Below are 26,854 nucleotides of genomic sequence, written 5' to 3'. Positions count from 1 at the left end.
GTTTAATGGCTGCGTAGACATACCCTCAGTGCACTGAGCCAGATGCTGAGACGTGACTTTGGTCAGTTCTTCAGTACCAAATTTTGGATTAATGATTCACTCTCTTAAATACTTCAGAGAGAGTTTTAAAAAAAAAAAAAGATTGGGGGGGAGAGAAGTACAGACTCATATGACCTCCACTTTGTTCATTTCCCTCCTGACTTTAATGATTAGTGTTTTATGTGAGCTGTAGTGGGCCAACCCCTTTTCCCACTTCTCATGTTATTTGTAACTTGTGTTCTTAGCTTCAGAGGGGAGAATCCTCCCAATTCAGAGTCTTTCCCCCATCCCTTCATCTTCACTGTGGTGCCTTTTCCTGGCAACATGGAGATGAGAAGACTCGAGAGGATTAGAAAAGGTGCTTTTCTTCCCCACAGAAAACGTCAATGAAAAAAAGATATATTGATGATTTCCCTGGAAAAGTGATTTTTCAGCAAAAAATCAAAAACTGAAATATTTTGATTGGGAAATGCTGCTGTGGTGCCTCCTGGGAGCTGTAGTTTGAGTGCCTCGTACTTCCACTCTCCTCTATGCCAGACAACATCTTTCATGATGCACCATAGTCTCCCGTTGTGGTGAGGAGAGGCGGTTGCATCATGAGAGTCTCTGGCCAGGGAGCATCATGGGAGATGCAATATGGCTGGGAAGCCCAGCTCATAGAGGAGAATGGGGACATGAAGATACCAAAGTACAACTCCCACTGAGACACCATGGGAGGATATCTGAATCAAAATATTTTATTTTTTGGTTAAAATTTCATTTTCAGGCATTTGGTTTTTAATTAAAAATTGAAATTTCCTGTGGAAAGCAGGAATTTTTTTTTTGGGGGGGGGGGGGGAGCATTTGGTAAACTGCTCCCCCCCAATTTTCTGTTAAAAGAAGAATTTAGATGGAAAATTTTCTGCCAGCCCCAGAGAAGACACTTCAGTACAGTAGGTGAGCACATGACATCTCACCTCTGGCTGCAGCACTGATAGAAAAAAAATCAAGTCATTAATTAAACTGAAGCACTCTGTTCACTGTATCTCACACTTTGAGAACATTTGTTTCAACGGTGTGTCCTCTTTTGCTGGTTCCTCTATGTTTCTAAGCTGATAAAGGACACTGCAACTCATATAGACTGCAACGTGGCCAGGGAACGGGTTTATCTGCATGTGTAATAATGACAATAAACAATGGAACCCCTATGTCAGCAATGAGACCATCATTCCTGAAGCATACTAGCAAAAGGTTTTGTCTAGATAGAGCCATTTCCCAATAAGTGGCAGAAAGGAGATGATTAAGGACCAGCCATCTCTCGGACCCACACAGATGTTTCGTCTCCCGGTGGGACACAGAGGAGAAAGGAACGTCACCATCTGTAAATTGCCTCCAGCCCGGGAGTTGTCTGTAGCTATGAGAAGTGTCCAATTCTGTCCATTTGGTTTATTAAGCTGCCACTTCTAATGAATGCCGTCATGGAATTTATTCTGTCTTGCAGTATTAACAGCAACAATATTCATTACTAACAACAATTGTAATAGTCTTACTACTGTAGACTATTTATTTATATGTCTGCATCTACGCATTTTAATCTCTGAGGCTCTGAGTAAGCATTCTCAGCCTTTCAGATAGCATTATTTTCTCTGGAATCTCTATTACTATGGCATTTCTTTTTGCATGTATCCTTTTGGCAGCTTTCTTGTGAATGAATTATTCCTTTAGGTAGGCTGCAATTTCCCCTGCCAGAACCTGTCTCCTCAACTAATACACACTGGGCATGTTATGAATTGCAAATCCTCTTATCATTGCCTGCTGCTCAGCAGCAGAGAAATCGGGGAAGCAAACCAGCATGATTTTTTAAAAAGTTGGTATATACGTAAATAGCAAGGAATGATGGTCTAGTTTAAAAATACTAGACTGGGACACAGGACACCTGAGTTCCAAGCTTTGCCATATACACGCCCTATGAGATCTTGGGGGCAAATCTTTTCATCTCTGTGAGCTTCAGTTCCCTAGCTGTAAAATAAAGAATATATTTCTCCCATCCTTTGTCTCACCTATTTAGATTGTAAGATTTGTGGGGCAGTGACTGTCTTACTATAGGTCTGTTCAGGCCTAGTACAATGAGGTGTCTGGGTGCCAGTGTAATCATAAAAATTATATAAGCAGAAAGCTTGGAACCTCAAAACTACGCTTCTTTTTACAAACCCTTTCACAAAAGATAAGTTTACAGTAAAGTCTGCTTGAGTGAGGATAAAGGCATTTTGTACTTCAATATATACTTTCATTCCAGGATCTCAAAGTACTTTACAAACATCAATCAGTCCAGCCTCCTAACACCTCATGTGAGATAGGAAAGTATTTTAATCCTATTATACAGGAGAAGAAACTGAGGCACAGATAGTTTAAGTGATTTGCCTCAGGGCATGCAGTAAGTCAGTGGCAGAACTGAGAATAGAATGCAGGTGCCCTGGTTTCCAATCCTTTGCCCTGACCATTGAACTCCCACAGATGATGGGATCATGGGTGTCTGGTAGTTAGAGATAGAAGATACCTACTATAAAGATAATGGCTTATATTTTTAGGGTGTTACAGAACGCTTTACCAACCAATATAAAAGCTATGTACAGGAATCACTTCACCCGGCACTGAAAGGCAGCATTACTGGAATGGAAAGCAGCAGCTCTTTAACAGCTCACAGCAACACTACAGAATGGAGTCGGGTCAAGGCAGGGAATAAAGATCAATGTCTCCATCTGAAACTTCAGGGGGAATTTAGGTTGGCCCAGTGTAATCACCCAAAGTGGAATTTGCCCAGGACTCCCAGATTAGTGCACAGAGCGAGACTGAAGGATCACATTTCCCAGGCAGAATTAGCATGTCACTCAACGCTAAGGAGGTAATACCACTGCATCGGTGATATTGGGGTCACGGTCATAAACAAACGCTTAATGGTGATGTTGCAGCTGCTGAGCTGACACTCCAGCAAGCTTTCTGCTGGGTCCCTCTGGCATGGCTGGAATGGGAAACTGAATTCACACGTTTTCAAGACATGCTCCATAGATCTTTGTAGGGCTTGACGGGGTCCCTTTGCCCAGGTGCTATATGGACAGGGAGCTCCTCCCACCACAATTCCTCAGTGCCACATGAGCCCCCTGTTACGAGTGTCCCGCTTCCACTCACAGTCTCCACTGGGCCCCAATGCCGTGGGCATGCACTATCCAGTCTGGAGGTCAACGGATTCTGTCTGCTGTGGGCCTGGACCATTCATCCACAGAGCCTCTCCGGTACCTCTGAATGTGCACCATTCTCAGGGTCTCTACCTTGGGCATACACTATCCAGCCAAAGGGTCGCTCAAGTGCTTCTGCTGAGGACATGTACCATCTGCAGGACTTTCCAGCCCACACTACCACAGGCCACTTGGGCCCAGCCTGTGCCATTCATCAACAGGGCCACACTCATGAGCCATCCCCAGGTCCAGTCGAGCCCTACTGCTGTGGTCAGACACCAGCTGTCCATGGGACTTTCTGGACCTGACTATGATTGGTGGCAGCTGTAAGGTCTCAAGCCTGAAAACTCAGAACCTGATCTGAAATTCAGATGCATCTAAAAGTACAGCAGAGGAGTTTCAATCTGGGATTGAAGTCCAGCAAAGAGCTAGGAGCCAGTTGTAGAATTACCATCCAGAGCTGGGATGGTATGACACCCCAGGAAGTTTGGGGTTGAGGGCAGGGATGGTCCATGTCACAAGTTTTTGTTAGAACACATCCGTGGTGGTAATTTCAAAGGGGCTATCTTAGGCATGCTTTATATTTTTACTATACTTGTATTTGTTTCAGCACAGGGTGACCTCACTCTGGCAGCCCTGACATGCTTGTAAAACTGGTGATCTAAGCAGCAGGTGGAGTGCGGGAGAAGTAAAAGTTAACCTGCTACCACAGGCAAATTCCTAGGCTTCCCTGGACAGCAAGCCACGAGAAAATGTGCTGTATCTTCCAAGGGTCTCACAGCCAGATAGCATTTACTTCCTGGTAAGGCAGCTGGTAGACAATGCACAACCAGCTTTACTTCTGAACCTCACAAGCCTTTTTTAATAAAAAGGATTTTGGAAGGAATTAGGACACAGGTATTTGGCAGAGTTTGTTCAGAGCATGTTCAACAAAGGAAAACAATAGACAGAAGGGAGCAAAAAAAGAATTTTTTGGGAAAGACTAAACCAAGACTGTAAAGAATAATTCTTTAACTCTGCATCTCCCATCTTCTCCTTAAACTTCCTAGAAGTTCAGCGGAGCCCCTCACAAAAGTGTGTTTTGCCAAAGAACCTCAGGTTCAGTGAGTGGTATTGTCCATTTTGGCGCTCTCTCCCCAACAGAGAGATTTTGCCACTCTTACATGGAATAGAGAATTTCTCTGCATGCAGTTGAAACCATGGCTATGGTACTACCCAATGGAAACTGGGTGGTAGGACCCATCCCAAGGTATTTAAAGGTGTTTTCCTTCTAAGATCTGAACCAAATTTACCAGCACCAAAAATCTTTTCCCTTTCCTTCAGTCATGACTGCTAAATTGCTGCACATGGCGCAGATTAAAGCCATTTCCTCAGATTAGCATGGTCTGCACACAATGCCATGCAGAGGATTTACCCAGAAAACAATTAAAGTGCCTGCCCACCGTCAGATCAAAACAACAACAATTAAAAAACAAACAAGGGGAGAAACACTCAATTTCCATTTCTGGATGCACTGAAGAACTCCAGCTAGTACACAGACATAAGATCATTGTTACCTGCTTGCATGTGTGCTGGACTTCAGGGAAAGGAAGAGGTAGGGGAAGTATCTGTAATAATGACAAATGGTTGGAAGAAAGCCATACCATTCTGGACATTTGTTAGAGATCCTAGATGGAGGATGGGAGAGGAGGTGGGTAATTAATCCACAGAGATCAGGAACCTTAATTCATAGAAATCGAAAGATTTTCTGCTTATTACACTGATCAAAGTGAAACATGAAACTGGAGCACAGCCGTGGAGCTTTTGGATTCCTTGGGAGATAAATATCTGAGGTATCTACATATATACATAAGGTGATGGGGTTTGTATTTGTTTTTTTAAATGTCCCATTGTTTAAGAGGCCAGGTGATGCAGTGCACCTTCTATAAATGCTCTGGGAACAGACAGAAACTTCACTGATTAGAGCAACAAGAACTTCACACGCCATGAACAGAAAGACAGCAATTTTTCCACATGATCTCCCCAAGCAGTAAATATTAGGTACGATAGATTTGGGTTACCATTTGCTGATTTAAACCAAACGGACCTTGAGAACACTGTATAGTATAGAACATGCTTTACATCAGTCTAGATGGTCTATGACATACCCTTGCAGTGTGCTTAGAGAGAAGGGAACCTTCGTTCTTGCTGAAGCAAATCAGTGCACTCCAGTTGTGTGTGGGAATAAAAATGTTTGTTGAAGGGTGAATTCCTTTGTCACCTTACCTAGGTAAGGGTGTAAATCTTCAGGCTGTTTAATCTACTTGGGATTGCTTGAACTGGACTTGTAAAACAGTCTGTTATGGGAATGTGTAAGATTTTAGGAATCAGGCAGAAGAATTTTGAGATTTATTTTCCAGGCTTTGATTTTAAAGGAATACTGACTATGCTCTGATGAGGTTACTCATTACTTCTTACATTAATTGACTTGACGGCCTGATCCTGTTCATTGGTCAATTTCCCATTGATTTCAAAAGAGACAGGATCGGGCCCTCTGTATGTTCTTTGGTAGCTATTTATGTAACGTTCCCCAGTGATTGTAGGACCTGAACCCAGGAACCCAGGACCTTCATGACAGACTTCTACCATCTGAGTTAAAGGACTACATCCTTTAGCCAGGAGTGGTAGCAGGTGGGTAGCTGCTATGACTCAGCCACATAAAGTGTGTGTGTGTAAAACACACATTAAACAGTGGGTAATACTTGGCCTTTTGCAAACCCAGTATGTGTTCATTAGTGGACACCTGAAATCACGATGCCACAGCACAGCGTTATCACAGAAAAGAGTCAGAAGTGGAGATTTGTAACAAGATTTCAAGGCACAAGTTTCTGGGCAGTAATGGAGGAAGAGCAGCAAAAAAGACAAATACTGGGAAAGGTCTGTTGCACAGGAATATTTGCTCTTTGTTCAAGCTGTATTTTACAAGCATCCAAGGAAAATAAAACTGGAGAGAAGTGCTTGAAAAGTGACCTTGTTCCCTCTTCCCTAGTTGAGGTCTGCTTAAAATTTAACCTGCGTTGGTACCTTCTCCAGCCAATTAATTCAGCAGCAGAAGTTTCAAACAGTAAAAAAGCCCCTTTAGGACTGAAATGATCTTAGTTCTGTGCCTATTTTAATACGAACAGGGGGGCATCCTTAGAAAGAATGCAGTCATGCGAGACATAGGGGCACGTCCATCATCAGGGGACTGGGGATATGCCACCAACTTTACAAGATGGAATTGATTCGTATTCTTTCATCTTTGATTGCCTTTAATGTGTTTCCCCCTTTATTGTTGTTTAGGCTAAGGCACTTCCACGGCTCCCAACACCGTATTATCTGAGCACCTCACACTTAGATGTGTTTAACCTCCCTCACACATCTGTGCGGTAGGGAAGTACTCTCCTCTCAATTTCATGGATGGGGAACGGAGGTAGAAAGCAACTAAGGGCAGGGCAGTTATTGCATCTCATGAAGCTATCTCCCAGCTAGCTTTAATCTAGCTAGCTCAGATCTAGGGACAGTGCAAGCTCCCGTGTGGGCTCTTACAGCCCCTGCTGAAGAGCACACTAGCTAAATCAGGTGCTGGAGCAGATTAAAGCTAGTTTGGATAAGTCTACCTGAGCTCTAACCACACGCCATGACTGCAGTGTAGATGTACACTAAGTGACTTGCCTTAGGCCACATAGGAAGCCTGTGGCAGAGCAGAGAATTAATGCGGGGTCTGCATGGTTCCAGGCTAGTTCCCTAAACCCTGGACCATCTTTCTCTTTTCTGCAGTCTCTGTCTATCACTATACATTGGCAGCTGCGCCTGCAACATGTATATCAGCAATAGGTTACGGAATTATGATTAATCAGTTTTGGCAGCCTATTTTGGGGGTATTTCCTCCAAAAACCACAGTATGACGCGTTTCTAGCGGTTAGCGCACAATAAAATAAGCTAGAAATACATTAACAGCTTTTCTAATGAATCAATAGCTGTAGCTGTCACAGGGTTGCTGAGTGATGTGGAATGGGGGAAATGGGAGGGGCAGGGTCCATGAGACAATTTATTTACATGTAACCCACTCTATGGGAGTGTTTGCAAACACAAGTGCATATAAAGGACAACATTATGGCTCCTGGAGGAAAACCCCAAAATATGCTGCAAAAGCAGTGTTAATATGCACCCATATTCTAGCCAGCGGAAGGCCCAGGAAAAAGCAATCCATGGCTCCTCCCTGATTATTCCTGCTACGAGCTCAAATAATATGGGTGTCAGTATGCGTACATGTAGGTGACACTATAGAGGCAGACTTGCAGACCACAATCCACTCTCTGTGTTGTGCTCTCTAATCCCTCACACGGTTCCTAAGGTGGTTATCTTGTGGGGTGTCACTTCACTAGATAACAAAGCCTAGAATTGTTGATGGGATTCTGTCCCATCAGCCCGAATTTGGGCATAGGAGACAGAGGCATAGATTAAGCACTGTAACAATGTTATACACCAGGATCAATGGGAGACCCAGTTCATCTCCTTTCCAAACCACAGCATACCAGAGACACAATAGCCCGAGGTGCCTCTCCCTCTATAACCCATCAGTCTGCCACCTTCAGCAGAGCTTTTCCAGCACCTCCTAAAGCAGGGGTTCTCAAATTTTTTTTCTTGGACCCCCTTTGAAAATATTTCAAGCTGTGACAACCCCGCTCCCAAAGTGAGGACCCCCAGGCCATGCCACCCTAACCAGCATGTGCAGGGGCTGACAGCTCATGACTCCCCCCATAAAAACCTCACAACCCCCCGTTTGAGAACCCCCATCCTAAAGCCCATGATGAAGTTCCCACTGAGTTCAGAGAGAACAAGACTGAGTGCTAAGGAGCTGAAACTTGAACTTCAGCTGTTTTGTTCTCAGAGTTCAGAGATGCAGACAGCTGTCACGGGGTGCGCTCCACTCACCACTAGTCCGGCGCCTCCTCCTGGTCACGCTGAGGATTAGTTCTCGAGGCCATTGCCCCCCTCCACAGCTTGCACGCCGTCACGCTGACTCTGGTCTGCAGCTCCACTCGCTGCAGGAGCCTCAGCATCTCCTATGGGACTCAGTCCCCCTGCTAGGTCACTCAGCATTCCCCCTCCCGGGATGCAGCCCATCAACAGTCCTAAGCCAGCTTCCCATTTACTGCCCCAGGGCCACCCCCTCAGGGCTGGTTGGGGAGCCTGGGCTCGCCTTCTATCCCAGGCTCTAGTCTAGGGCCCTCAGCTTAGCAGTTCTGGGCTTGTTCTCCCTGCCCTTGCTGTTGCTTCCCGCTCCCTAGTTCCCCTTCTCTCTCTGGGTGTACCAAACACTCCCCTTCTTCCCAGGGAGTGACCGCTATCTGCTTTCCTGCTGTCTTGCCCAGCAGCCCCCTTGCCTTGCCTTTCCTTTCCTCAGGAGCCCCCTCACGAGCAGCCTGCCCCCTGGCCTGACAGGACCTGCCTCTTCCTGCACTGGTGAGCCTGGTCTATAGCGAGCTGCCTCCAGCCAAAAGTTCCCCCGTTCGCAGCCTAATTAGCTAATTGGGCCCACCTGGCCCCATGGGCTGTGCATGACTCCTGCAATGGGGAGGCTGAGCACAAGTGCCTAGAACTGTGTGTGTGTGTGTGTGAGGGGTGCTGGTGCCCAGACCCTGGCCCTGCCCCTGCTTGGCCTCCTCCCTCTGAGGCCGCACCCCTGCTTCACCCCCACTCTGCCCCGGGCCCCACTTGGCTTCCTCCCCAGAGGGATGTAGCAAAGTTAAACTTGGAACAGCCAGTGAGCGCATTTCCCTCAGGGTCTCACTTTTTATTTTCATTTATTTTAGTTGTTTTTAAGTTGAAATTCTTTGACCCCAGGAAACATGCTTAGAGCATGAAATGAAACCTGGCCATGTGAGAAGAGTGTGATCCACCAACGGCTGAGGACATGTACATACTGTACACTCCCATGATAGATTAGTGTTGCCTTTTCGTCTAATAGGCCCTCTCTCCCGGGAACTATGTCTTACATTTACAGGGGGACTGACATCCGGATCAAATAAGGCTTTTTCTAGCAAGCCAAATCAAAACCCTGAATCTGAACATCCTTGAATTTTGGAGCAATTCAAAATCTGATCTTAGATCTTCATGTGGATGTTATAGTTAACTCCACATCTCAAGAAGTTCCAAACCCAGACCCAAATTTTGCAGGTTGAACCCATCTGTTGTGTTTTCCCATCAGTGACTCTCATATTCCATGTCCCTCTTATTAGCGCTGCCAGTCACAGGAGACCACATGAGCAAGGAAACAGAGGAAAGAGGCCAGAATCTGGCCTTTCCTTTTTATCAGTACAGCTTGGGAAGGCAGAAAACTCTCTTTCCCTTCTAGTTTTATCATTTCTTATTAATGATGGGCCTGGACCAAAACCCAGATTCCAGCCACCCTTGGACTTTGGGAGAGTTTGAAACCTGAAACTAGATCAAAGATTTGCACTGAGGTAGCAGAGCAATGGGCATATTAACAATAACTATATGGACGTTGTGGTAGGGTGGCCTTCGTGCTCCTGTGGGCCGAGCGCTTTCTCAGTGCAGTGAGCACAAAATGGCCGCCCAGGGTCCCCCCCCAGTCTTAAGATGGCAGCCGTCTCGCTTCTGCCCTGTCTTCCTTCCAGCCCCCTGCAGTCCAAACCGGGCCCTTAGATTCTAAAGTGGAGGAGGTTAGCTGGTTGGTTCAGGGGCAGTCAGGGTAGGGGGTGTCTAAGCCTGCCCTCTTCTTTGGACACCAACCCAGAGACCCTGGCTGGTAACAGTAGCTGGCTGCTGCTACAAGACACTACGTACATCTTCTCTCTAGGCTGCTTCCCTACCCTGGTTTTCGTCGGGGCTAAGTAGCCTCTCCAGCAGGCAAACCCGTGCTTTTCTCTGGCTCCTGCCACTTGCAGTTCTCCCTCTCCCATTCTCAAAACTCCAAAAGCCCCCTGCCTGGCTGGCCGGGGCTTATATCTGCTCCCAGGCAGTCCTTAATTGGTCTCAGCTGATGCTGGCCTTAGCTGACCCTAATTGGTCTCAGCTGACCCTAGCCTCAGCTGGCCCTAATTGGCCTGAAGGAAACCTTGGGCAGCTGCTAGGGGAACAGGGCCTTGGTCATTCTTAAGCTCACATAGCGTCCTTCTAGCACCCTCCGGTAGCCCCTGTCACAACATTCAGATCTAACATTGCTAGTACAGGCCCATCTCCATCTTTACCTCTACCCTCCCAATGTTCATTATCCATTTCACATTCCCTCCTCCTCCAGTGCTGATACAGAAAGATACAAAATTGCTAAGACTGGTCCCTCTCTCTTTTCAGCAGCTGAATGAAAATCTCCATATCCAAACCTTTCAGTTTCTGAAAATCTGGCCCCTTTAAGGTGTCTTTAGTTGTGCACCTAAACTCACTAGTCACTTTTGAAAATCTTGGCCACTATGTGACCTTAGAGAATCATCTAAACTCTCTGTGTCTCAGTTTTTTCATCTAAGAGTGGGAATATTAATAGTTAGCTGATTCATAGAGGGCAGTGAGGTTTAATTCATTTATGTTTGCAAAGCTTATGGAGCAAACTGCTATTATTAATTTTCACTGAAATGCTCCTTGGGGCAAGAACACTTTCGTTTGCTCATATATGAATTGGAATCCTTCCCAAACGGCCAAGGGCCAGTGTGCTAATGTCCTAAAACAAGTCAGTGTCTTAAGTCTTATGCAGGATTCATTCCTCTATCTCCAACTAAATAAAATCATTACCTCTCATAATGTTTATTAAATGTTGTTCTTTGTCCAGACTACGTTGTCGATAGAGGAAATGTTCAAATACTTCCGGAAGCGCTTTGCAAGTCATCTGACAGAACACAGTCGACGAAGAGCAAGGCTGGTATCTAAAGATGGAAGGTGTAACATAGAGTTTGGGAATGTGGAAGAACAGTCACGGTTTGTCTTCTTGGTTGATATATGGACCACCATCCTGGACCTCAGATGGAGATACAAAATGACCATCTTCATCTCAGCATTCTTAGGCAGCTGGTTCCTATTTGGTCTCCTTTGGTACATTGTGGCATACACACATAAAGACCTTCCTGAATTCAATCCTTCCATAAACCACACCCCATGCGTGGAGAACATAAATGGCTTGACTTCTGCTTTCCTGTTCTCCCTGGAAACCCAGGTTACCATTGGCTATGGCTTCAGGTGTGTCACAGAGCAGTGTGCAACTGCCATTTTCCTGCTGATCTGCCAGTCTATCCTTGGGGTCATCATCAACTCTTTCATGTGTGGTGCTATCTTGGCCAAGATTTCTAGGTCCAAAAAACGAGCCAAGACCATCACCTTCAGTAAGAATGCTGTCATTAGCAAACGAGGTGGGAAACTGTGCCTCCTTATCCGGGTGGCCAACCTGAGGAAGAGTCTATTGATTGGGAGCCACATCTATGGGAAGCTTCTGAAGACCACCATCACTCCAGAAGGAGAGACTATCATCTTGGACCAGGTCAACATAGACTTTGTGGTGGATGCTGGCAATGAGAACCTCTTCTTCATCTCCCCTTTGACTATTTACCATGTCATTGATAAGACTAGCCCGTTCTTCCATATGTCAGTGGAAACCATCCTCCAGCAGGATTTTGAACTGGTGGTATTTTTAGATGGCACGGTGGAAGCCACTAGTGCTACCTGTCAGGTTAGGACATCCTATATCCCAGAGGAGGTACTCTGGGGCTACCGCTTTGCTCCCATCGTGTCCAAGACCAAGGAAGGGAAGTATAGAGTAGACTTCCACAACTTCAGCAAGACTGTGGAAGTAGAGACCCCCCACTGTGCCTTTTGCCTCTACAATGAGAAGGATGCTAAAGTCAAAGCAAAGAGAGGTTATGACAACCCTGGCTTCATCCTATCAGAAGTCAATGAAACCAGCGACACAAAAATGTAGCTCTGTATGCACATGGGGCTGGGACAGTTTTTAATGTAACACAAACTCAATACTGAGATGCCCAATAACCTAGTAGCACAGAAGAAAAATGAACAGGGCTGTTTTGACAGGAAAATAGCACCTGATTTCTCAAAAGAATTAAATCAAGGAAGACCACCATGCCAGTGATCTCCAGGATGCTATTTAACTGTACTATATATATATATATTTTTTTTTCATAGAATGTATATTTTTTTTACCTATGGAATGTTCATTTAAGCTGCTAAATTGGAATGTCTGACTCATTTAAGTTCCCAGAGGCATTTCAGCCATAAGGAATTCTGACAATATGCCTTAAAGGAAGAGACACGGAGAGGGCCACAGATGTGCGGAAGAGGCACGGTTCTTAGGATGAAATGTGAAAAAAAGAGATAGCAGGTTAAAAAAAAGAGCCAGAAGCAAAGGCAAAGTTTGAGTCTGATGATGTATTTATTTAGATCTGGCTAAAAAACTGAATTTCTTTTCCATGATATATTTTGATTTTTTGGAAAAAAATTTTTTTTTTTGGTCACAAATCAGCATGAAATTTAAAAAATTTGAATTTTTTTGGCAGGTGGAAAAAGTGTGAAAAATTCCATTTTGAGAGAACCAAAACAGAATTATTTGGCTTGCTCCCAGATGCCTGATTCACTCTCTTGGGATTTCCCAGAAAACTGACTGTGTAGGGGGTCAGAAAACTCCATGAGGCAGCTGTTCAAGGAGTCGGGGAGTTGGGGGAGACCGGACTGGCAGGAAAAATGGTTTGATAGAATTGACACGTTCACAGAGAATGTGTCAATTCCTTGGAATCAGCATTTTCTGATGGAAAAATGTTCCACTATACATTTTTTGACAAGGTCTAGCTGTATCCTTTTAAGAAAAAAGATACCTTAAAAATGCAAACAAAAATAAAATACATTATTCTCTGAAGTGCAATAGGTCTTTGCCTATAACACTAGCAATATGAATTCCGAGACACTCAGAATTAAATTTTCTAAGGGCTGGTTCTAAAACAAATTAAATAATAAATAATAATAATAATAAATCAGCTAAAAGACTCGCATTGACTGCAGTGGGCTTTGGGTAAGGTCACCTCATTCACCTCATTTATGCAAGCAAAATATTAACATGAATGAGACACTGAGCTTTCAATCGGTAACAATCAGACATGCCCAGTGAGCATAGCTGGGCAACATTTTTCTAATTTTGATTTTTCTGTGAAGTTTGAAATATCAATGGGAAGATTCAGCCAACAATTTGTGACTTTTCCACCATCCCCGACACATTTTTTCAACCAGCTCTCCTGTTGAGTGATGGAAAGGATGGAACAAAGACGAGTGGGTGATCCTGGGGCTTTCCCCCCATCAGTTTAATCACACAAGTCCATGTTGAACCTGGTTATGATGCTAATGACACTTCTATATGCTGTTTGCAGTGTTGTTGTTGCTGGGTTGGTCTCAGGATACTAGAAAGACAAGGTGGGTGAGGTAATATCTTTTACTGGACCAACTTCTTGTCTCTTTCACCAACAAAAGTTGGTCCAATGAAAGATATTATTTCACCCACTCTAAATGCCGACAGATCTAAACAGATTGAAAGGAAAAGGAGAATTAGTCACGTAAAATGACAAGAATCATACTGAGAGTTATTTTAAGAATGAGTGGGTTGGGGCATAGGACAAGGAGCCAGGAACTCTCATTTCTCATGGCAGCTCTTTCTTTGGCTTTGGGCAAATCACTGTAACACATGCCTTGAGTCTCCACCTATAATATGGGATGAAAGCGCTCACCTACCTCCCAGGCGTGTTGTGAGGAACAATTAGTTAATGCCTGTAAACCATTTGAAGATTAGTCAGTCCTAAGAAGAGTGACCAACCCTTCATTGTACATTGTCTCCTGTCCTCCACCCACCATTGCTACGTACTTCTTTCCTTGTGGGCGAGAGGGTTAGCATTGCTTCCCATTGCAGGTGGATACAAAGAGGTGTTTGTTTTGAATGTTGTGCGTCCAGATGCAACAGTGATGAGCCTGCTGCAAGTTATTAAAATAAATGTCATAGAAGACGGCATGCTGAGTTTGTCTGCTGTCTGGGTCTCTGTCTAGCCTGCTTCCGGAGTCAGCCTTCTTTAGCACCCGCATGGTATTAATTGCCCAATACTATGGTGTTGGTTCAGCTTTGCAACCTCATAAATGTCACTGCTGAGATGGTCTAGCTTCATGTCAGTGTTTTGAAGGTAAAGTTTCCTCTGTCTATCTTAGGTATTTATATGACACCCACCTTGTATCTGAGTACCCCACAACCTTCATCCTCTCAACACCTCTGGGAGGGAGGGAAGTGTTATCAACCCCATTTTACACATTAGGAACTGAGGCCCAGAGAGGCTAAGTGATTTGCTCAAAGTCACACAGGAAGTCTTTGGGAGAGCAAGGATTTGAATCCAGCTCTCTCAACCCCTAAACACAGGACCATCCTGTCACTCATGTCCTTTCCTTAGTCACGGCAGCCTAGTCTAGCCCTCACAAGCTTCCCATAGTGCTACCACTTGCATGGCATCCCCTGAGTGGAATACAGCCCATGTCCATGGAGGGAGAAGCTATACTGCTCCGTCCCCAGCAGGAGAGAAGCACCAGTATGCCTTTGGAATTAAAACTAAGAAGATTCGGTTTCCCCTTGTATTAAGGGAAGAGTTAGACAAAGGCTGACTGAGACCCTGAAATTAAGGCCTGAGTCAACTCGCAGTAAATAATGCCATTGCTGCTCTGGGGCCTTAGGGCTGGAAAAGGTCCCATCTAGTTCCACTCCAATGCCAGCTGGTTTCCTACTGCATATTCTGCAGACCCCTTTGAAAGATCTCGGAGGGAGGGGGCTCCCTTCACTGCCCTCAGAAGTCTATCCTGCAAAAAAATGAGATTGTCAACTCTCTGGGGAAGGGACTGTCTTTTTGTTCTGTGGATGTACAGCGCCTAGCACATGGGGGGTCCTGTTCCAAGATTGAGGCGCCTACACTACAACTAAATCATCATCATAATGAAAGGTGACAGAACTCAGTGTCAGGATGGTTTCCCCCTGGTTTTTAGGCTGCATTTTCTTTTCTAATAGTTTCCTCCCTAACTGCCAGCTATGCCCCTTCTGTACCAGGACAAATGTTCCTCTCTGGCACTGGCCCTGCTATTTAGAGGTGGTTCTGCTATCTCCCTATAGCTGTGGGTCAGCCAAAAGAAGAAAATAAAAGTTGGCTTGAAAAAACAGAGCAGAGAGAAAAGAAAATGGAAAAAAAAAAGGGAATTAAGTGGGCAAGGGAAGAAAGAGAAGACAATTTAAAGGCCCACTAGCCCCCCCCTCTTGGGCTCATGGCGTTTGTCATGATCCTGTGCAGATGTGCTGGGTGTGAGAAAATGTCCCTGCGCTTTTCAATCCACCAGAGCACTCACGGAGGATAAACCAGAATTTAACCATCCGTCACCTGCTTAGACACGCGTGACAGGAGTGCATGGGTGAGTCCTGCGGCCTGCGTTGTGCAGGAGGTCAGACTAGATGATCATGCTGGTCTCTTCTGACCTTAGAGTCTATGAGGAAGGCTTGTGCAGTGGATAGAGCACTGGATTGAGAGGCAAGAGATCTGTGCTGGTTCCTGTCCCTGACATAAGGCAAGTCACTTTACCTTTCTGTGCCTCGCTTTTCTTCCCTGAACAATGGGTCTAACATCCCCTCGCTACCATGACACAATTTGCAAAGTGCTTTAAGAGCCTGATGGAAGTCATGCCACCCAGCACCTCGCAGCTGCAGATCTCAAAGGACATCACAAAGGCTGGCTCATCCCCATTTTACAGACGGGGAAACTGGGACAAAGCAATTCGCCCAGAGTCGTGGGCAGAGCCAAGAACAGGACCCAAGTCTCCTGACTCCCTGTCTGGTGCCTGATTCCCTACACCTCACTGTCTGGGTGGCATAGATGTCCATGGAATTATTTTTATTAGCTCATTAGCTCTTACCTACATGGCTGCACGATGGCCCTGCTATACCATGACAAGTAACTATGCCGCTATTCATTAATTAGACAGGACCATAGTTCTCAGCCTTTTCCATCACAGGGAGTCCTTCCCATCGAGTCAGCATGGGAAGGGGTCATGAACCCCACTATGATCCCTAGAACCCAGGAGCTAGGACAACAGAGAAGACAAACCATCAGAGAAGAGGAATTGAGGGGGATAATCCGCCCGTCAGTGGCACCATGGCCAAAACGGTATGTCAAGCCTGTATTTGTTACTTCGAGCTGGCTCACGCTGGGACCTATCCGGGAGTCTAGGAATGAAACGCATTCCTCCCACGAAGGCCCCGCTGATTGGCACTGCAGGAAACTCCTGCCAATCCCAGCCTGACAGTGGACACCAGGCAGAAGATAGAGTGTGTTAGTCAGACCCCAGCAGCGGCAGAACAATGAGTGGAATTTCCTCTTTCTGTCCAGTGAGGGTGTTTGTCACGCGGCAGATAAAGTCCCAGGGCAGGGAAGAAAGGTTATCGGGAGACATGCTGGGTACAATGCCACTCAGGAGGGAGTCCATAGGAAATCTAGTTCAGGGCCTGTCATTCCATTGCCATGAAAAGAAAGTTCAGTTTGGAGGACGAAAATAAATGTAATCTCCCAGAGCAGATGGAGCCCCCTGATCCTGTGTTAGAAAACAAAGCTCCATCTCTTTTCAGTCAGTGCTTTCGTTGCTGTGGTCTATGCGCTTCTCTAGAGCCTTTTGTTCAAAACCCTTTAGAGACATAAATGGATCTTCGCAACGCCCGTTCTCCCCAACAGTGAGGCAGGGAAAAGCAGTATCCCGATTCCACAGAGAAGAAAACTGAGGCACAGCGAGGCTAACGGACTTACTACTTCACCAACGTTTTCTCACCATTGCTAGCACGGGTTCAGCGCCACTGGCTGGCTGGGATGGTCCCTGACCACTTGCTGTCTCCCCCCCCCGCCCCGCCACTAGCAGGCCTAAGGCAATGTTTGGTGTCAGATGTCAACACGTAGCAGTGCCAGCACGGCTAGTTCTGACCAGCTGCCCTGATGGTTTCTGTCCTCTCTACACCCCCCACCTCCTCTGCAAACACACCTCCTCAGTCCTGATGTGACAAGTCCCCACCTTATACCCCCTGCTCCTCCAGTCTAGGGCCCCTCAATGCCAGGATGGCCACTGATGCCAAGTTGCCTCTAACAACGTGGGGATTTAGCTGGACAGGGCTGTGCCAAGAGCGAGAATGCTGCAGCAGGACGATGCGACGCATTCCCAGGGCCAAGCTATAAGTGTCGAGATGGAGGCATCCATCCAGGGAAGCTTACATTTGGAATAAGTTCTCTGCTGCACGGGAGAGAGCAGTGAACTCTCCTGGCTCAGCCAAGCAGGACAGATCAGGAGAGGCTGGAAACGAAACATCTTCACTTCCTGTCTCAAACTTCCCATTGCCAAATGAAACAGCTTTAAACACCCACTCAAGCCCCTGCTTTTCTGGGTCCATGAGTCCCATGCATGCACTGCACCGAACAGGCAAATCGACTGCATTATTCTGTTATTACAGCCTACAGCATGAGACAGGCAGGGAGCCTGGGAGGCCGCGGAGCGGGACTAGGAGACTGAAGGGAGCTGTTTAATTGTGTCGTATTCCCAGCACCCAGGAGGTGGCAGCCGTCACCTCCACATAACAAAGCCAGTTCATATCCAAGTGGATAGTAGCCCTAAGCTCAGAAAAATCTAGCAGCGTGGACACAGCCGTGTGTAAAGCGCGAAGCAAGAACTTATTGGGCCAGCTCCTTATTTTATCACATCAAGTTGAATGCATTTAGTGACTCTTTTCTGGCACCAGGCAGGTTGGATATATTTAGCTACTTTACAGAGGCATCGGGTGGCTTCAATCATCGAGACGAATTCAGAGGTGATGTGTGAGTGGGGCGCTGATACCCACATATCTGCCATTGACTCTGAGCAGCCATCGGGGAGTTTTGAATTGGCAGGGGAGTTTAGTAGCTAGAGCACTGCACTGGGTACGGGCAGGCCTCTGGTCTGTTCCCAGCTTGGCCAGTGAATTCTTGTGGGCAAGTTCTATCCCTGGGCCGTGCCTCAATTTCCCCACCAGTAGAAGAGCAATAAAGCTGTTTACTCACCTTGTAAAGAGGTTTGATATCTATGGATGAAAAGCGCTATATGCTGCCTGAAGCCTCAGTTTCCCCAGCTGATACTGACCGTCTTCGTAAAGCCCTTAGAGATCAATGGGAAAAAAGTGCCAAACAACAGCTCAGGGTTATTATTGCCATGTATTGATACTGCAATCAGAGGCCCCAGCCAAATTGCACCCCCCTATAGTGCTAGCATGGCTTTGATGCACAGTCTGGCCTGCAGCTGGTGTGCTGAGCAGCTGCAGAAGCTGACAGAAAAAAAGACAGCCTTTGTGCGCCATTATAACCTCATCCTCCTCTCTGGGTTTACTCCTGATTTACACCAGTGCGAGGAAGAGCAGACGCAGGCCCAAAGTTTCCTCCTATTTTCTACAGCCGAGAGAATAAAGTAGGTAACCCGCTATCACAAACTGACCGTGTGCGGCTCAGCATTGCAGCTGCCAAGACGTGTGCCGGGCTGTGGGTGAGGGCTTATGCGCATTAGTTAAGGAGCTTATCTGAGGAACATTCGCAAAACCAGAAACTACAGCCTACGGTCAGCGCATCAGTGAGGGCTGGAGGGTGCTCGGTTACCTAGGGTAGGTGGGTGGGTGCTGGAGGTGCTTGGCTCCCAGGGGAGGGGGAGGGTACTGGAGGATGCTAGGGTATCTGGGTTGGATGCTAGAGGGTGCTGGGAGCTATTGAGAGCTTATTGGGAGGTAGCTTATTGGGCGCTGTGTCAGGGGAAACCGAGGAAGAGAAGAAGCTGGGGGGGGTCTGAGGAAGAGCTGCAGGTAGCTGGGGATGTTTCTGGGGCTGGAATTGCCCAGCCTGGGTGTGTGGAGGGTGAGGCTCACATTGGGCCTCCCTCACTTTCTCTCCCCAGCCAGGATCCAGCAAGGCAGCTGCCACTGGGGTGGCGGACATGCTAGCTGGCTGCTGGCAGGAAAGGTGCCGCCTCGTCCCCCATGGATGAGAGGGCAGAGGGGCCACTCAGGGCTTGGCCCTGCAACTCGGGTGAGAGATGGGCATGGGTGCTGGGGTGACCCAAAGATGGGAGCTGCTGGGCGACTGGAAACCCTGCTGGGCATGGCTGGACGGCTTACATAGGGCACCAAGGATCCAAGTCCTGAATTTACCCAGCCTGCTAGCTAGGGAAAGGCTGCTTCCCCCCCGGCCTGTGTAGAATGATGCTGTGTCCCTACAGAGGATGGTTAGTGTATATATGGCACTTTGAGCTCACCAGAGGTTGTCATGGCAACCTCTGCTGCAGCCCTTACTAGAGTGATGGGGACCAGCCGATGGGATTGTGGATTCTTGGTAGACTCTTAGGGCCAAAGGTGGGGCCATTTTCTCTGGTGTCGCATCACTGGCTTTGAGGGCATTACTCCAGCTTTACACCAGCATCACGTAGATCAGAATCTGGCCCCGGGCGCACAGTCAACACCCAGCATGCCGAGTCAGCAGAGCTATGGAGAGAGGAGCTGGTGACCTCGCTAGTTGCTCTGCCCTAAACCCAGCAGAATAAGGCCCTTCCCACCTCTTTCGAACACTCAAATAGCTACAACCTAGCGGCCCTTCAGGTAGGTCAATTCACTCCTGCTTCCCAGGCAGCTCCTCTTGCATTGGCCTCCCCACTGTCTTGCTGGCGGCTCCCTCCCTGGAACTCCCAGAGCCAGAGCTACTAATCCCTCTCCCGCATGCTTCTTTGCAGGAGAAGAACTAGTAGCACCCGAGGGCAGAGGGGCATGAGGCCAAGGGATGGAGTAGGAAAGCCAGGGTGAATTCAACCTCCAGGACTAGACAAGCTCCAGGCTGCTAGCCCCTTAGCAGAACACGTTCCAGTGGTCATTTAGGGACCTTTTGAAACCTGCCGGAGTCTGTGTGTGCCTTCTCTTTTAGCATCTGCATTTTAATGTAAGAAACACAGGGCTCCATCCATTGCGCTCTGCCTCCCCATCAACTCAGCGGTCTCTATCATGCCACACCACCATCTCCTAGCCTCCTGTTTTCTACCCCTGCATATAGCGTAGGCATAAAGCAGGTTTGAGAAAGGTTTTAAGAGACTCATCTCATCCTTTGTGATGGCAAATATTTACATTGCTTTCAAGTGGACGTCCTGTCTCAAACACACCTGGCCGTCATCACCACCACCTATAATCTGCTGTTCTGCAGGCCCAGCCATGTAGCGCCTTGTCAAGGGTATTTAAATGAAGCCAATTCAGGTAGGCTTGAGCTAAGACAAACAGCTGGTAGGAAGGCATGGAAGGGTACTGCATGGACAGAGAGAGTTCAAGTAACATGGGGAAAGTAGCGAAGAGAAGTTCTTTTTTGTTTGATTTTTCTCTAGTGGGTTAAGTGCTAGTTAAAGGTGCCAGTTTGACGGCCCTGCAGACTGGTGATCTGGATTTATCAACACAACGTTTATTGTTCCAGTTGAGGCAACACCACATTTGACATTATGTGATGTGGAAGCTTACCTGCTACGAGCTGGGCGGAGGCCTACCAAATTCATTCCATGTAAGCCATTACCAGTTAGGGCCGGCTGGAAACCAGAATTCCATTTTGTGAAAAATGATGAGGTTTCAAAGCTGAGACCTTTCAAAAAATGTTGTGAAAAACCAGAGAATGAGCTCAGGATATCCATTGGCTAGGGCACTTACCTGGGTCTGCCTCAGCCCCGGTGAGTGGCCCAAACCAGTAGGCCCAGTCTACCTCCAGTTTTGACTGGAAAGTCCATCCTGCATCATCAAAACAGATTTGTTTCTATGAAAAGTTTCTGTTTCGACTAATCATTTTCAAACAGAACATTTCCCAACTCCGATGCTGCCCTAAATGACATGTGCAAACTCACCGGCTTCACATTTTGCCATCACGGACACCTGGGAAAGCACATGCATGCCTTTGGAAATTACTTAGCAATTCTCTTGGTGATGCACAGCCAGAATAGAACACAGCTCGTTGTACCATCACTGTACCAGCATGGATAAAAACAGTTGAACAAGGAAATGCTTACATTTGTAACTAAAATCAGCAGCTCAGTTGGAATACACCCAGTGAACAGATCTGTTTGGTAAGTAGGTGCCATTTTTATAGAGTCACTCTTCAGAGTGAAGCTTCATTAATCAAGCACATGAAAACTAGCTCAAGGAGGTTTGTGTGAGGAGGGGGGGGAACATGCTGAGATTCTCCATTAATAACTTGTTAAAAACTCAAAAGCTTGGATAATCAGAGGTAAGTCTACATCCTCAATTAAGACCGTAATGTGGAGAGCCAGCATAGTCTAAACCAGTAGGGTAGCCATTAGAGAAGTGTGTTCTAGTGACAGGAGCATTAGACTAGAACTCAGGACACCTGGGTTTTGCTGCTGGCCTGCTGGGTAAGCTTTGGCAAGTCACTGCACCTTCCTGTATCTCAATTTCCTTATTTGTAAGATGGGGATAATAAATGATACTTGCCTCCTTTGTCAAGTGCTTTGAAATCTATTGATGAATATTGGTATATAAAGACTAGGTATTATTTAATTTGCTCTTATTTTCTTTCCCTACATCTAAAATAAATATCATTTAGACTGAAAATTCATGGTTTGGCTGTGATTTTGGTGAAAAAAAATTAACAATACACTGTCTTAGAGAAGAAAACAACCATTTATTTTCTCACATTTTTCATATCATAATCCTCATATAACAGTTGTCAGTGTAACATTTAATACATTTAAAAAAACCCATAAAGATTACTTGCAAAATTATATATATTTTAATATCCAAAAAATACATTGCATATATATAGTAGCAAAAGCCCATTTCCATGGGGAATTTTTTTAATTTTTTAAAAAAAATTTGTGATTATTGCAGTAATGTTACCTATAAACATTCCAAAAGCACTAACACCTAAACTGATTCATTTGATCTCATTTTCCCCTTTTGTTAAATAATGGCATCAGTGCTTCTGTTTAAAGTTATGACCAAACTATTATGTTGTGTTTTAAGGTCCCAATTCTGCAACCAGATACACGTGGACTAAAACTTGCATTGACACAGACATTCAGAGGTTACGTCTACACTAGATATTTTTGCTCCTGTTAAATGATTGCCAGTTAGTTCTGAATTAGTTAATAGGCTTTAAATACTAATCTAAGACCTCTTGAAACATTTGTTCCAAGACCTTCATGTTCCTGTCCTGAAATTAACATTCCTGGATCATCAGGACCAACTTTGCAAATTCGAGGTAACTGAAAATTTTCAAATGTTAATGAAAATGTTCTGCAAAAGCTTTTTTTTGTTTGTTTGTTTTTTTGGGATGAGGGAGGTATTTGCTGATTTTCATACAACTTTATAGAATTATTAAAATGTCCTAAAGTTCAAAATTTTGATGAAAAATTGTCATGAAAAATTTCAAAAACGTTGATGCATTTTTTCAACCAGCTTTAATACAAACACGTTAGCTAACTTGAGTTATTAGCAATCAATGAGCACAAAAACTGTGCTCTGGGCTCTCCCAGTGAGCTCAGACGGGTTCCCCGCTAGTACAGAGAAGAAATCTGCTTGTATCTGGTTGGGGAATCAGGACTCTATTCCCATCAGATACGTCACATGTGTCTTTTTTTTTAATTTTATTTTTTTAGCAAAAAAGTACAAAGCTACAGCCCAAATGTACAGATTGAAAAGATGTACAAATTACATTTAAAAAACAAACAAAAACCCCCAGACAAACAACAACATAAAAACCCACAAACAACTGATCTGATAGTAAAAATAACCTGCATTTGTGACTGAGGTCAACTCGTTTTATTTCTTCTTTCTTTTAATATTGTGAGATATAGGGAAAAATAACTCTGCATAATTTATACAGTAAGTTGCCTTCTGATTAGCTGACCCTTAGGATGGCAGTCTGACAAACGCACAGCGTTCGCGAATCGGTAGCGTTTAGCGATCCTGAAAGCTTTGGCAGAGCTCTAGGACCTGCTGTCGTTTATTTTATTTCATTTTTGCTTTCATTTGTGCTTGATGTTAGGTTACTTTCTTTTGTTCTGGACTCAGATGTTTCTGGAGTTAATACACAGTCTAACACAAGTTGCACGCTCTAGAAAGGTTCCTTCAATGCCCTTTACTTTATATTTCCAGTTGGGTGAAAAACCTCAATGGCCTCAATTGAAGCTAAGATTCCAGGTGCCGTCCCCTGCAGTCCCAGGTCCTCACGACATAATATCTGAATCTTCCATTCCCTCCCCAAACCAGAAAAAAAAATGCCAGCAACACACATATGGTCCTAAGTCCCCAATAAACAAACATATCATTCTTCTAAGACCCATGGCTGGATCTATGTCTTGTTAAGAGCCTTTGGACTGCTAACTTTTTTTCTCTCGTCTCGTAAGAATTCAAATGCTGATAATCATTCCAGGTTGTGGTGAGCAATCTTCAGAGACAATTCCTACAGAGGACATAAGGCTGAGAACCAAAATAAAAATCCAGAGTACTGGCCTGCAGAGGAATCCATCTCTCAGTTCAAGACAGAAGAGGCAAAATAACAGAAATAAAAGGTTTGATCCAAGAATAATTAATATCCAGTATTTAATTTTTTCCCCCCAACAAAGGCCACAAGATGTCCAAAAAAGGTCCAAAAAATCTCAGAAGTAAAGAGAGTGTCCAACCAGATTGATAAAGGCCACTGAAGGTAAAAGCATCTAGTAGTAGCTGCCCAAGTGTGATGGTACGTGAGTGTTGGGATGACGCGGGACATTGGGGTTTGGGTAGATGCTGCCTGTAGGGGAGGTCCAATAGGATGCTGCTGCTCCAAAGAAACTGGATGATGTGACAGGCATGGAGGAAGCATGGGTGGGCACAAAGTTCACCTTCTGTTGGTGGGCATGGTAAGAAGGCATATAGGAAAGATCTGATGGATACTTGTACATTGAAGACTCTGTTGGATGAGGCTGGAGAGCCTGGGCAATGCCGTGAAAGTCAAATTTGTAGGCATACCTTTTACCGTGCACTTTGGTCATAATGTTCTTATCATAGTAGTATCGGAGGGCTCGGCTCAGCTTGTCATAATTCATGTTGGGCTTGCTCTTGCGCTCTCCCCAGCGCCTGGCCACCTCGTCAGGATCTGTCATCTTGAACTCCCCATTGGTCCCCTCCCACGTGATGCAGCTGGCATTGGAACTGTCCGAAAGCAACTCAAGGAGGAACTGCCACAGCTGGATCTGCCCGCTCCCTGCATGGAGTGAGCCAAAGAGAAAAGGAAATGACATTCCATTTCCTGCTTATACGAAAAGACAAAGCCAGGAAACAGAGGGACTGTCTCAATCTTTGATGGCAAAGTTTCCGTCAAGCATTACAAACTCTTGTGGAGGGCTGGACAAACTATTCCCAGCAAACAAGTCACTCAACCCATTCTTCTGTTTGAGGTCAGACTAGCTGATCAGAATGGTACCTCTGGCATTAAAATCTAAAAATCTACAAATCATTCGTAAACAGGCTTTTTATGAACATGGTCATTATTCAAAATTATTCACTGAATAGCTGATGTGAGCATATTTCAGCCCCAAGTTGCTCACTAACGATTTTCATAACCATTGCTGCAAATACTAGCAGTTCATAATTTGCCATGGGCTGCCGTGTGATTGGTCACCCAAATCACAGTATTATTTCTTCTCTCAGATTGAATGACTCCTAGACTCTTTCAAGATGCCGTACTAACACTTCCAGGAAGGAGGCACATGAGAATACACTTTCACATGAGCATTCAACACCTTCTCCCTCTGTGAACAGAACACGTGCTTGTGCAAAAGTAACCCACATTAAAGCCAGGGTGGGTCTTTGTCCCACTGTAAAGAGGCCGTGTAAAGAGGTTTACGAGATTTCAACAGCCTCGGTGCTAATGGACTTTAGCACTGTTAGCTCAAGCAAGAGATGCTCATGCTCTTGCTCTTATTACCAAAGTTTTGGGGTTCCTTTCCTGTAGATGGCCTGATCAGGGGGTCATCATATACATAACAAGGCTGCAACAGGTGTCCAAAGAGGCTAACTCAGAGCTTAAGTGGTGTAGGTCTTCTAGGCAAGAGATGGAGCTCTGTGGTGTAGCGTTAAAGATCCTGGGTTCTAATCCTGTTATCTGTTTTGAGGGGGAGGGATAGAACGCCTGCAGTGAGCAACTCATGCGGTGTTCAGTCCTGATGAAGTGACTTCATTGCTTTTATTAAAATAAAGACTATTTGGCACTATCCATCCAGTTTTACTCTTGCATAGTCTTTGTACTATATCATTTTGCCTTACAATAGTGAAATTTCACTCCTGGGGAAGAGACAGTCAGCTCAAGATCCTTCTCAGTATTTAAGGACCACGGTGGGGTCTTTACATGGAAGCTACCAATAGAACAGTCATGTGGGGAGACATGGAGAAAATCTCCACCCAGCTGCCATGGACAGCACAGAGGGTAGTGGTAAGGACAAGTGTGGCATCCACTGCTACTCAATCCAATGGTCCTAACAATCTACACAAACAGCAGAGGGACAAAAGCTTCTATTCTGGCCCAGACTGAAGCAGTGGATCATGAGAAAGTTGGTACTTTAAATAGGAGATGGAATTGGCCTTCAAGATAGTAGACTGGTATCCCAAACTGAACTCACCTGGGTTGGCTAGACGGCTGCTGGTGGGTCCCAGAATTTGATAGGGATCTAAACAAAGAGAAAAGAAATATTTTCTTAAATTTACCGCACAAAAACAAACAAAGCACTTCTCTATTTTTCTTAACCAGAATAATCCAGATATCCATTTTCCTTTCTTTTTTATGTTGCCACTCCTACAAATCAGTCCCACTGGCCTCTTATGTAGTTTAATGAACAGCCACACATTATTTATGGGGTATTAAATAACGTAGCGGCTGTTGTCCTGTTTTCATAGAGTGTCCCACTTTTTAAGATCAAAATCCCCACTGGACACATGCTGCACTTGTCCTGCACCAGCTATAGCAGCTGGCTGCATGAAAAGAATAACATCAGGCCTGCACAACACAACTGGATCAGAGGCAAATACATTTGCTTTAATGTGAGCAGTTGGGTGATTTGCTTAAGTCTGCCTCATTTTCTACTTGGGCTGATTATTTCCTCCTCTTGTGTGCAGATGAGATTTTCAAAAAACACTCCATGTTGACTCAGCTCTGCTCCCATTGAGGTCAATGAGGACTGGCCCAAGACTAAAGTCAATGAGTGTTTTACCATTGAGGCTAATGCAAGCAGAATGAGGCTCACGCTGAATGCTTTTTAGAAATTCCATCATGCATTTATTAGGAACGAATCTCCTCCCTTTTCCTGGGGCCCAGCTGCTGTAATCTTTCTACTTCCCTTCACTGTCCCTTGGATTTTGGTGTTGGCCAATAAATTTGTTCATGGCTGAATTTCCACCAAGGAAACATCTTAACAAAGAAAGTTACAAAGCAGCTGTGCAGAGCACAGCGAGGGTGTCATTTAGCTGGTCAAAAACCCCTTGGGAAACCCAA

At 45.4% G+C, this 26,854-nt stretch overlaps 2 protein-coding genes across 9 annotated transcripts in view; one reads left to right on the top strand and one right to left on the bottom strand.

Annotated features, from left to right (window-relative positions):
- The window catches only part of KCNJ1 (potassium inwardly rectifying channel subfamily J member 1), a 34,628-nt gene extending 10,744 nt beyond the window's left edge, over window positions 1–23,884 (top strand). For 2 of the 5 annotated variants that reach the window (XM_067563721.1, XM_067563739.1), the window contains one exon: window positions 11,059–14,859. In XM_067563721.1, the coding sequence (XP_067419822.1) occupies window positions 11,080–12,198 (1,119 nt within the window). In that variant the 5' untranslated portion in view covers window positions 11,059–11,079 and the 3' untranslated portion in view covers window positions 12,199–14,859. Of the gene's footprint in view, window positions 1–3,503; window positions 4,054–4,171; window positions 5,292–11,058; window positions 14,860–23,758 lie in introns of those variants that run through there. The other 3 variants (XM_067563727.1, XM_067563733.1, XR_010922724.1) reach the window with 3 other exon arrangements.
- A 156-nt stretch (window positions 23,885–24,040) lies between these two features.
- The window catches only part of FLI1 (Fli-1 proto-oncogene, ETS transcription factor), a 115,763-nt gene continuing 112,949 nt past the window's right edge, over window positions 24,041–26,854 (bottom strand). For all 4 annotated transcript variants that reach the window (XM_067563701.1, XM_067563692.1, XM_067563682.1 and 1 more), the window contains 2 exons: window positions 25,986–26,033; window positions 24,041–24,571 (listed from right to left, as the gene is read on the bottom strand). In XM_067563701.1, the coding sequence (XP_067419802.1) occupies window positions 24,042–24,571; window positions 25,986–26,033 (578 nt within the window). In that variant the 3' untranslated portion in view covers window position 24,041. The remainder of the gene's footprint in view (window positions 24,572–25,985; window positions 26,034–26,854) is intronic.

Source organism: Emydura macquarii, unplaced genomic scaffold (assembly GCF_026122565.2).
Source record: "Emydura macquarii macquarii isolate MOO-44397 ecotype Brisbane River unplaced genomic scaffold, CSIRO-AGI_Emac_v2 contig_312, whole genome shotgun sequence".
Taxonomy (NCBI): domain Eukaryota; kingdom Metazoa; phylum Chordata; order Testudines; family Chelidae; genus Emydura; species Emydura macquarii.
Note: the sequence above shows the minus strand (reverse complement) of the source record. Positions and strands in the feature narration are given on the sequence as shown.